Source organism: Danio rerio, chromosome 18, assembly GCF_049306965.1.
Source record: "Danio rerio strain Tuebingen ecotype United States chromosome 18, GRCz12tu, whole genome shotgun sequence".
Classification (NCBI taxonomy): Eukaryota; Metazoa; Chordata; class Actinopteri; order Cypriniformes; family Danionidae; genus Danio; species Danio rerio.
Window position 1 is genome coordinate 41,278,408 of NC_133193.1, and position 13,046 is coordinate 41,291,453.

At 33.0% G+C, this 13,046-nt stretch overlaps 1 protein-coding gene across 2 annotated transcripts in view; it reads left to right on the top strand.

The window, feature by feature from the left end:
* The window catches only part of alx4b (ALX homeobox 4b), a 40,577-nt gene extending 30,452 nt beyond the window's left edge, over positions 1-10,125 (top strand). Inside the window, 3 exon segments of one of the 2 annotated variants that reach the window (NM_001310078.1) lie at positions 2,268-2,290; positions 2,292-2,396; positions 7,390-8,372. In NM_001310078.1, the coding sequence (NP_001297007.1) occupies positions 2,268-2,290; positions 2,292-2,396; positions 7,390-7,707 (446 nt within the window). In that variant the 3' untranslated portion in view covers positions 7,708-8,372. 2 annotated transcript variants of the gene reach the window in all.
* The last annotated feature ends 2,921 nt before the right edge of the window (positions 10,126-13,046 follow it).

Here is a 13,046-nt window from a genome sequence, read left to right on the forward strand (position 1 = left end):
GTAAAAAGTAAAATATATACCTGATATAAATGTTATGTTTATGTTAGAAACTTAAAAAGCAGTTTTCACACACACACACACACACACACACACACACACACACACACACACACACACACACACACACACACACACACACACACACACACACACACACACACACACACACACACACACACACACACACAAAACTGAATTGCAAGATGTTAACTTGCAGTTGTGAGGAAAAAAAGAAAAATTCTCAAGCTTAGTGAAAATTGTGTAAACTATAACTTTTGATCTCCACTTTGATTTTTGTATAAACATGCAGTTGTCATGAAAATAAACAAAACAAAACAAAAATTAACTGTGAGATGTTCCCTTATATTTGCATATATTTAAATTAAATTCTGAATAGAAATATATGAACAGAATTTTGAGTTATACACTATTTACAATATAATTTACAGTAGACATACTTACAATTGAGGGAATTGAATTACCATAAATGATTATAATAAAAAAAATGCTTGAATTGCAATAAATAGTCAAAATTGTGAGAAAAAATTGTTGCTTACTTTTTTTAATACTTCTATTAAGCTAAATTCTTTTAAAAGGAACAACATAACACATATTATTGCTCATTATCTCTGGTTACACTAAATGTTGTAGACCAAAGAAAAACAATATAAATATCCAGAGACACAGGATTAAATTGCAGAGATTCTCAAAACAGATGACATGATCATAACGGCACTTGGATTTCAAGAGCAGGTCATGACATCGGCCTGAAAGATTTAGTTTCTTTATATAGTGTTATTCACATACAGTATAGAGTAGTTTACAGCTAATTCAAGCTATTTTGAAAGTCAAATAAAGTGCTATATATATTTGTACATTTTATGGTTTCCTGTTCTTGTGACCTCAACATGCCCATACTTTTTGCAATCCTGCCATAAGGGGCTCTTGGGGTTTAAGGAAGCTCTAATGTGACTGGATGGAGATTCATCCTACAATCCAAGTTCAATCTCAGTGATTTGGAGAGACTGACATTGCCCTTTCAAACAAGCAATAAAACATACGCAAGAATAAATGCTTGCGTGAACACAATATTTAATACCAATATTTATATAAGAACAATATTTATAAAATTAACAACAAATATGAACACTTTTAGAATATTTGTAAAGAAAATAAAATGGTTCTCTGTCATATTTTTAAGTGACAGTTATTGTTATTGTTCAGAGTGAAACAAATTTTCAAAATATGACTTGATTGGAATCTAAAACTTGGAATTTGACTTTCTTTCTTCTGTTAAATATGGAAGATTTTTTAACAGTGTTGGAAAACAATTAATTTCCATAACACTTACAAGTATCAATTCTAGTCACTAGTGACTTATTACCTGCCTACTATTATTGGCTGTTTATTAGGACTGATCTTATTCTACATCACTAATCCCTAATTGAACACCTAAACCTAACAACTACTTTGATAAATATTAATAAGCAAATTAGGCAAAAGTCATAATTAATGGTTGATTAATAGTGAGAACTGTACATTTAAATAAAATGAGAACCATAGTTTCAGTTCCCATTGACTTCCATTGTAATTTGTGGCCATACATTGGAAGTCAGTGGGAACCGAAACTGTTCTGTTACCAGCAATTCTTCTCTCAAGTTTTAAAGAAAGAAAATCATACAGAAGTTCAAATCTATAGTTTAAAAACTTAATGCAACCAATTGAGACCAAAATACAACATTGTGTTTCGTAAAAATTGAGAAACCAATAAAAAAAGGATCTTTATTTACTAAATGATGAAATCTGAAAACATATGTTGAGGTCTGCAGGCTGTCTGCTGTGGTTTTAGGGTTGTTGGTTTGTGTCACGGTGCACTAACAGCGGATCATTTTGATTGATGAGGTGGACCTGCTCCAGACACGGGCTGAGAGGAGACACAGGAACAGCTATCAAACCTGTGCTGGCAGGAGAAAGTTCAGATCTCTACATAAATAGTGCAGTGTGGACAGCACATTAAAGTGAGGAGGATGAGGAGCCGTGGCAGGGCTTTCATGTGCCTCACAATTTATGACTTACCATGTGCTTGCTTTTTCACTACTAGTTACTACAGGGGGAATCCAGTCCTCTGTGGAGAGATTTTAGTAATAGTCTTTTTGATGGCAATATAGAAACAGCATGAAGCTTTTACAGTAGAATATACTGTATGTGTTCATGCTAGATCTTGGGCTTTTTTAAATGATCAGATATTTATTTCATTTTTTCTACAGGTGTGGTTTCAGAATCGCCGGGCCAAATGGAGAAAACGAGAACGCTTTGGACAAATGCAGCAGGTTCGGACACACTTCTCAACAGCCTATGAGCTTCCTCTTCTTACACGGCCAGAAAACTATGCACAGGTAAAGTGGAGCTCACATGTGTTTTAACAGATAGTTTACATGAGTACTTGACATTCATAACAACACGGGTAGACTGGCAACATAATTGCCAGGTTATCACAACAAATCTGGCTCAATAATATCAAAACTCAAATATGCCACTCCCATTAGTAAAATAAATATTTGACATATATGTATTATACACAGTCACACAGTTTCAGAGTTTTTAAAATTAATGTATATTAGTAAATATAAAGATTTTAGTTTCATTAATAAAATACTGTTAATTATTTTTTTTCTGCTGAAAATAAAATAAGCTATTCTGAAGAATGATAGAAACTTATAACCACTGACTTCCATATTAGGAAAAACAAATTCTATCAGTTATTACTGGTTTCCAACATTTTTCAAGATATCTTTTTTTGTAGTCAAAAGAGACGTGTTTTTTTTTTTTTTTTTGGACAGAGATGGCAAATACAGTTATACTTGACCAAAAGGACTGCTAAAACTGTAAGCTAATTTGTAGCCAAAAAAGAGAGCATGTTAGGTTTACGTTTTATTGTGAATTTAAATGTAAATTTTTTCTATTTTTAAAAGTATTGGTTGGGGCACCATTTAGGCACTGGTACTGGTACTATTTATACACAGCGTCAGCAAAAAATAAAATAAAAATAAATATAATTAATAAATAGGTTGCTGCATAAAACCATTTAGAAAAAATTGAGCACAAATGAGTTAACCAAATCATTGGTTTAAAAAAAAATGTAAAAATGAATAAAACCTTTTCCTTAATGTTTTTGAAATGCAAAAGAATCTCCATAAATTACTGATTTAATTTAATATGTTTTGCATTTATTTCCCCAGGTATTTTTAATTTTTTTAAGAAATTTGTATTTGAATATGCGGCAACTATAGTTGCTGGTGGGCTAATTTCAACAAATTTCAACAGATCAATTTATATTCATAAACTCATTTCTTATATTTAAAAGTAGTGCTGTGTCTCAAATTGTGTATTAAAAGTATCCTATAATGTAAAGACATTAAGTTAATAAGTTATTTAGAATGAGAAATTTAGCAAAAAAACATCAAACAAGACCAATAACCTTGATTTCTTAACATACTATTCCCTAATGTCCCATGTTTTATGTACTTACAAGGGAATTTGCCCACCAGCAACCATAGTTTATGAATCTAGAGACTTTTATGTTTATGTTCATATATATTTGCGACCATTTTATTTATTTTTTGTAACGTGAAATTTGCCATAATTTGGGAGGGTTTGCCTCCATTGTTCATCCTGGAATTAGCGGTAGGAAGTTGAAAGCCTCACATGACAGAAATAAATTCTTTTTTATTTCTTGAATCTTTTATTTTGTTGTTTTCTTGCATGCCATTAAGAAATTAAATATAGATAACATGTCGAAAATTACTTATAAAAAAAAAAAAAAGGCAACTATGAGCTTTGGCCATTATAGTTGCCGGTGGGTTTAAATGGGTTAAAATAAAACCCAAATAGTTACAGTACAGTATTTACCTAAATACGTTTTATTCTATCATTGTTATTTTATCAAAATTGCATAACACAATTAGTTCTGAACATTTTAAACTTGAATGGTCATAATGGTCAAATTGATCTCATGCATTTCACTAGTCCACTATATTTTTTCTTGTGCCTTTGAGTAAGTGTGTTCTGTTGCCCAGCAACTTCCTGCTGAAAAAAAACATTGTTACAACTTTTCACTTATGGACGAAGTGATGTACACACCTTTAGTAGCAGTCTAGTAACTGACTGGCAAAGATTGCTAGAGGAGAAATGGTTGTGCCCAACTGAGCCTGGTTTCTCTCAAGGTTTTTTTTTTCGTTTACTTTTGCCAATTTCTTGCTGCTGTTACCTCTGGCTTGCATGGTTCTGGACTTGTGGAGCTGTGCATCGATGGATTTGCTCTTCAGTGTTTTGACTCTCAGCAGTGAGAATTAACCCCTGAACAAAACTGAGCTGAAGTTAAACTCTGAAAACTGGACTGACACAGTTTAAGTTTACTACTATCTTCTATGTGAAGCTGCTTTGACACAATCTACATTGTAAAAGCGCTATAGAAATATAGGTGAATTGGACCAAATTGAATTTCTATGCCTCATGTTTTGCCTTTGCGCGGCGTACGCTCGCAGTTAAAAAAAAGATGTCAACTATGAGCGGAAAAAGCATGTTATGTCAGTTGAGTCTTTCTCATTCTCCAATCAAATGAAAGCAGAGGTGGGGTTTCCGTTGAGGTGCCTGCAGTGTTTGTGTTGTCAAGACAACAACAGAGACTTTTGAAAATGGAGGAGAGACTAGTGTTTGCTGTTTTGAGTTATCCGGAGCTGGTTATGAATCACAAATCTTGAATATCACAATATTATTAAATATTAAAATTATATTCCCTACTGAAAACAACAGCTTTAACCAGTCTAGGTTGGTTGGCTGGTTTTAGCTGGTCGACCAGCCTGGTGTTAGAGGCTGGTTTTCAGCCATTTCCAGCCTGTTCTTAGCTGGTCAGGCTGGGTGATGGCCCTTTAAAACCAGCTTGATCAGCCTAGCCTGGCTGGGAGCCCAGCCAAAAACCAGCCATGTCCAACTTAAACCAGGCTGTTCAAGCTGGTTTTAGCTGGATTTAGTCATTTTCCAGCCTGCAGCTAAGATCTGGCTGGAAATGGCTGGAAACCAGCCTGGAAATGGCCAAAGCCCCTCTAAAACCAGGCTGGTTAACCAGCTTAAACCAGCCAAGGCTGGTTTAAGCTGGATTTTTTCGGCAGGGATATCAAAAGCAACACTCTTAAGCAGGTCGCACACCAGAAGCGCCGCTCGGAGCCGCGACACGGCACGTACATGACAGATTAAAGTATCGCACACCAGACGCGCACATTCGAATGATATTTAACATGAAACTAATCAGATGGCGCTCTGTGGCGCGGCTGAAAAATGAACTACGTCCTGAGCCGTCGCCGGGCGCCGCCGACAGCCGCCGACTTGTGGCGCCGGTGTGTGTATCCTGATAGAAACCTATGTTTAGAATTCTAAAATACATGGCGCTGTGTGGCGCTGCGCGGCGCGCCGCCGAGCGGCGCTTCTGGTGTGCAACCTGCTTTACACATTATGCAGCTGATTCAGTTGTTGCCTAGCGACATTAAAAGCGCACCACGATTCTTTTTTTCTTGTCATGAAAAAGGCAGGGAGGTGCGCCTTGCGTTTTTGGATAGTAAAGACGGTGTGATTGGCACCTTAGTGTGTTGCAGCAGGTTTGAAACTAAACTATGCAGGGCTGCGACCCTCCAGGAATTGAGTTTGACACCCCTGCTGTAGATGGTCTGCTCAGGCACGTTAACCTTGCACACAAGCAGATCCTTTTCCACGCTATAAAGATGTGTTCAGTTTTTAAAGTCCGCCATCTAAACAGTGACCACCACTCACTCTTAAAGGGAATGGGAGATGACATTCTGATTGGTTCAATGCATGTTATACCCAAAACACACTCATAACTCGTAAATGAATAGATTAAGAACAACTCTTTTCAACCATGCGCCAGGAGCACAGACCATTTTTCCTGTATTTAATATAACAAAAGTTGATTCAGAGAGGCCTTAAGTGCAGCTCCCCTATGAGATGGTTAAAATATTGGCCAATGGGTCAAAAGGCTAACTCATATCTAACTCAATAGTCATAACTCATAGCTAACTCAATTGTCACCACCTACTGGCATCAAGTTGCAGCTGCAGAAAAAGTCACTTCTAACAAACAGTGGCATGGAGAACCGCAGAACCACACACGTTTCAGGCACACACAATCTAGCAGACACGATCTAGGCAAACCATATATGGTAACTAATAACTCCCCATTATCGCTACCTATTGAATTTCACAAATATGGTTTCCCATTTCAGTCAATATTATTATTGTATCGTAACGATCATTTTAATATCTCTGCAGTTTTTGAACTCAAATTAAGTAAATAAAAATAATTGGTTAAAGACACTTATGACTTAATTCATGTGTCCACATACACAAAGAAAACATAATAGACTGTCTAATTGTAGGATTAAGTGTAATAAACGAATTCAGGATCTTAATATTATCATGGTTAAAATCACTTTGTTGTAAAATATAAAAAGCAAACAATAATGTGTCACATTAAAAGGAATTTCTATACTTAAACAATTTAAACAATTATATTTAAACAATATATAATATAGTTGTAAACTGATTATCTTAATATATATATATATATATATATATATATATATATATATATATATATATATATATATATATACTTATTATTTTTTTATTATTAATAGTTAATTTGTTTCTATTGTTAAATTCTGGTTTAAAAACAATATATTGTGTTTCTTAAATTAATTTAAAATAATTAAATTATCTTAAATTAAAAAGTTATTAGAAAATTAAGCAAATACACACTATTAAATCGCTTGAGTAAAATATTAGTGTTATACATTTGTTACATGTAAAAAGATTTTTATTACATATAAAATGTATTATTGCCTATATTAACTTGCTATTATTTCCTTCATTATAAATGAATCCATTATATAAATTAAACCTGTCCAATTAAGATCGTTTAGCAAGGCCAGCAATAGAGTATCTGCTAAAATGATTCTGTCAGATAATAATGACTGATCATCTATGATGACTGATAGAAAACTGTTCAGTCTACTATATTGAATGGCAATCGGAAACACCCATTTGCCCGTCTCGATCACAATATTTGTGAAATAACGTAAACACTTTTGTTTATTGTGTACAATGTTTATTAATCATATATATCAAAATATATTGATGACAATGTCCAAAAAGACGTTAATAACATCCGTCGTAACCATAAAGGGTTTGCCTAGATTGTGTGTGATTGCGGATATTATTAGTAGCATAATGTGATAGAAGTATTCTTAAAAAAACTGTGACAAAATTGTGTTTTTAAACGATTATTAATATGTGGATTATGTTTTTGTATATTTGTCAGATTCAGAACCCGTCTTGGCTAAGCGGCAGCAGTTCGGCCTCTCCAGTGCCAGGCTGTGTGGTACCCTGTGATACTGTTTCTTCCTGCATGACTCCTCATCCTCACTCTGCCAGCGGCGTGTCTGATTTCCTCGGTATGCCAAGTCCAGGTGGCAGCATGGCGCAGACACACATGGGCAGTCTTTTTGGGAGCTCAGGAGTAGGTGGAACCATTAACGGTTTTGATCTCAGCGTCGAGCCCGATCGCAAATCCTCCAGCATCGCCAGCCTGCGCATGAAGGCGAAGGAGCACAGCGCCGCCATCACTTGGGCAACATGATGCCTTCATCTGGGAAACAGAAGAACCAGATAACCTCAGCCCCAAGCCGTCAGCACTAATGAGGTGAAAGTTTATGGCATCTGGAGCCAATATGAATTTGAGAAATGGAGGCTGGAAGCTTTAAAACACTTGTAGGAGATTTAATTTTAAGGTTCTGTAAAGGAAGTGGATTGTGCAGTGGGACATTGTGCTAGAATAAGAGGAAACTGATGGGCCAGTTTGAACAGAGAGATGTTTGGTTAAAATAACTTTTTATGTAACATTAAAAAAAAAATCTATATGCACTATTTTCCCCTATCATTCATAGACATTTGCACTGCCATTTAAAGAAAAACAAGGTTGCATTTATTTAATCAAAAGAATACAAACATTGAAGCTTTATAAATATATCCAATGGATCCTTGGTTAATACAGATCTTGACCTGTAGTAGTGACCTTTACTGACCCCAAATGGTAGATATCCTGAAGAAGAATATATTCTAGGGCTGCACGATATTGGAAAAATTTGATATTGTGATTTTTTATTGTTCTGCGATAAATAATGCGATATGAAAATCTGATGCTTTAGAAAATAGCACTAAATAAATAGCACTATTTGACAGCTTTCTGGGGAGTAATTGAGCAATTGAATGATCACAATACAACAATAAATACTTGTCTTACTTTGTTTTGACTTGTTTCAAGTTCAAATGTCCAAAAAAAAAAAAACAACTTAAATAAAAATATTTGTTTGTTTTTTAACTTGTTCTAAGGAAATTATTTGCCTGTGAGATAAGTGAAATAATCTTGCTGAAAATAACAAGACAAAAATTTTACGTAAGAAATGATACATATAATGATACAATTGTGTGGCTCCTTGTCAACTGTAATTTGGACTGGACATTTTATATCTTTGCGATGTGACTATTACGAATGTGCACATTGCGATATCATTGTTGAAATTATGTATTGTGCAGCCCTAATATTTAGTATAAAGGTTTTTCAAACAGATTTCAAATTACATTAAGTTATGACAGATTTTTTAAAGTGTTTTTTTAGCAGTGCCTCTCTACTGTTTGGGCAGATTTGGCCATTATGTTTTAATTGTAACAAAGTATCAGGACACTCTGTATTGGGTTTAAGATTTAAATGATCTTGAAAAAATTGTTACAACAGCTTTAGAAATACAGCTCTTTTTTTGCAGTCTTAGAGAGAAACATATTCTGGAAAATATATAGTTAAAGTAAAAGTAAAGTAAAAGTGTTGAAAATCATCTCTCTATTAAACAGAAATCGGGGAAAAAATAAACAGGGGGGCTAATAATTCAGGGGGATTAATAATTCAGGGGGGGGGTTAATAGTTCTGACTTCATCTGTATTTTAAATCAAAATTACTATGTTTTAAATTATACTTATTTCAGCAATAATTTGTGTTTAAATTCAAGTCTTATTAACAAATTTTGAAGTTTAAAAGTAAATTTTCACATCATTGTGTAAAAAAATAATTTGTCCAGCACAGAAACAGCACCAGATGACAGTATCTAAACATGATGTGTATGATCAAAGTCACAAAATTGGACATTATCGATAAAAAAGCAAATTTGCACTTATCTTAAAAGAGTTATCGGAATGAAACACCTGTGCAGCACTGGTCAGTTCTTGATTTAGCTCAGGCATAAAGAGTTAGTTCACCTTAAATAGAAATCATTTACTTACCCTCCACTTGCTCCAAACCTGTTTGAGTTTTATTCTTCTGTTGGACACAAAATGTTGGAAACCAGTAGCAATTAAATTCCAGTGACATTTGTTTTTCCTGTTATGGATGCCAATGGTTACAGGTTTCCAACATTGTTCAAAATATCTCATTTTGTGTCCGACAAAAAAAAAAAAAAAAGAAAAAAGAAAACCATAAAGCTTTGGAGGAATCTGAGGTAAAGTAAATGATGAGTAATTGTTTCTTTCAAAGTGAACTATCACTCTAAGAAGGCGTCTTTAGCATCACTTCTTAATCAGTATTTCAGTCAGGATGGAGCAGAACATAGAGTCATAAAACATAAGAAGAACTTGCTCTCCTCCCAAAGTTGGTCATTAAAAGCACCCCTAATAGATTTAAATAGGATGATGGCGACAATATTGGATAGTGAGGCTCCAGGTTTGGTTCACACAGACTGTCCAACTCAAGCTCCAGAAATACTGCCTTTAATCACCCACATTCTCGAAATCAGAGCTAATAGGACATTGTTTCCAGATAAATGCTGGAATGCTGTGTTTGTTTTGTGTTAGTGGGACACAGCTATATCAGCTGGAACATAACTTCATTCATTTCCTGGCTTTTTTTTTGCAGCAGCAGCAGCATTAGGACCATATCATGAAGTGTGAGAAAATGCTGTTTGTTTGGTGGCTGTAGAGCTTCATAGCAAATAAAGTGCTACAAACGGTTTCATTTTTTTGTCCTTGTTTTATTGGATGTCAAGAAAGGTTCAAACTTTTTGACTAAATTGATTTGTAATTTGTCTATTTTTGTAGGCTCCTTTTAAACAGGGCAAACAGTATATATTATGGTTAACTGAGTTAGTAAATCAAGCTTCCTAATTGAGATTAACTTTGTTTACTGTTCAAAAACAAATATGGCAAAATGTTTTAACATTTAATGTCAACATTTATTTTGTATATTTTTATGCTACTCATGTTTAGATACTAGAATGTTTTATATTAAATACTAAATTTCTTTATTAGTTTCTTTATTATTATTATTATTATTATTATTATTATTATTATTATTATTATTATTATTATTAAAATATACTACCTGTACTCATTTGGTAGATACTAGTTCTTATTTACTAGTACTTTTTATGAACTTATTGTACCTAATACATAGACACTATAATTCATTATATACAATATCCTATTTACTAGTACTTATTAATTAGTTAATATAGTACTTACTAGGGCGACACAGTGGTACATTAGGTGGTGCTGTCACCGCACAGCAAAAAGGTCGCTAGTTCGAGCCTCGGCTGGGTTGGTTGGTGTTTCTGTGTGGAGTTTGCATGTTCTCTCTGCCTTGGCGTGTGTTTCCTCCGGGTGCTCCGGTTTCCCCCACAGTCCAAAGACATGCGGTACAGGTGAATTGGATAGGCTAAATTGTCCGTAGTGTATGGGTGTGAGTGAGTGTGTGTGGATGTTTCCCAGTGATGGGCTGCAGCTGGAAGGGCATCCGCTACGTAAAACATGTGCTGGATAGGTTGGTGATTTATTCCGCTGTGACACCCTGGATAGACGTAAAGAAAATGAATAAATGAATGAATAGTACTTACTATTAGATTTTAGTCCTGTAATAGTGTATCCAGTTAACAAGTATCTAAAACTAAATTTTCAATTAATAAATACTAGTATGAACAAGTACAGTACTAGTATAAACAAAATAGGATGAACAGTAATGAATAAGAAAAAAAAATAGCTTAAACAGCTATTAAGTAATATTTGAATGAGTACACTAATGTAATAAATAAGTTCTGGTATCTTATTATAAATAATAGTAATTACTAATATCTATTTAGAAGCTATTATGCAATGAGTTACTATGAAAAAAAAAACTAAATTGAAAAAAAGATAAACTCTTAGGGGGGGGAATTGTTCTACATAACAACAGCAGAACTTTTTTTCATAGATTTCATAGAGAATCTTGAACCTTGAAAGTAATACTGAGGACATAATTTTTTTTAACATTTAATATTGTAATTTATTATTACTATAAAGACATTTATTTCATTAATAGTATTATAGTAGTATTACCATCAATTTTATTCATTAATATACTGTTATAGTCAGAATTATTAGCCCCCTTTTAATTTTTCTATGTAGAAGAGGCATCTTTAACTGAACGGAGCTGTTCACACCTGCTATTAAACTAAAAATACAAACATTTTAAAAAATAAATAATTGACCTGTTGAGAGTCTGTTGATAGTTAGTTTGAGACTCAGACAACCTGCTATGAGAGCATTTGTCAGTTATCAATTTGAAAAATAAAATGGCGAGAAATAGTCAGAAATAAACTTGCATAAATAAACATTTAAGCATAAAAATCTCCAGGACATTATGGTTCAAAATAAAAGTGTTACAAAATGCAAAATGCAAAATGCAAAATAAAAAAAAAAAAAAAAAWTATATATATATATATATATATATATATATATATATATATATATATATATAAATTAAGAACAATCTGTTTGGCTAGTGTCAAGGTTTAAATAAACAAGTGCTAAAACTTTAATGAACACATTTTACAAATCACCTGAAGTTTTAACATGCTTAACAGCTTAACATGGATTATTGAATAAAATTAAACTGAATAAAAATTGAATAACATTAAATGAAGAATTTGAATAATTATCCAATTTAAAGTTTGACTCTTCTATAGTTACGTTACCAAGACTCATAGAAAATATAAAGTTGCTATTTCCTGATTAAGAAATTTATGCTAAATTAAGGAGCTAAGCTAAAAGAGCTCCTGCCAGACCCAGGGATCAGGTGAATAGATAAAAAAAAGTAAAACTTGACTATTTAATTCCAGAGTTGTAAAAAAGTAAATATATATATATATATATATATATATATATATATATATATATATATATATATATATATATATATATATATATATATATATATATAAATATATATATATATATATATATATATATATATATATATATATATATATATATATATATATATATATATATATATATATATATATATGTATGAAGTATCCAAGTAGTAGCATGAAAATAGATAGTATGTTTTTAATAAAATGTTAAGACTACTTGCCAACATTCGTTTTCCCACTTGTTGGAGACAATGCAAGAAATAAGGTTCATTATTATTTGTTGTCTGCAGCATTGCTCCACTGTTTCTCTATGAATTCCTCAGTTTAAATACTACTGAGACCTGCAGTTAAAATGTAAATGTTCATCCATTCTTTGTGTTTGTACAGCATGCACTTTGGCTATTGCAGTGATTTGCTTATATGCGTCTAAGTTTAATAAATGATATTGATTTGGTTGTTTTTCATCATTACAGAACTAATTGTCTTTTGTAAATTTGTCATAAAATTTTATTCGGAAAAGACTTTAATTTTGAACTTTGTTATGAAAATTATATATTAGTTGATGTAAAATACATGAGCAGTATTACGTGAGTATAGCGGTGCAATATGGCTGTATAACGGCACTGGTGTTGGGAGGCGTGCTTAGTGTCCAACCAGTGATGATAAGCCATATCGCACTGCTACTCATGTAATATTGCATTTATACAACAGTTTGATGGCATAATTGTGTATATAAAAAAGAAAA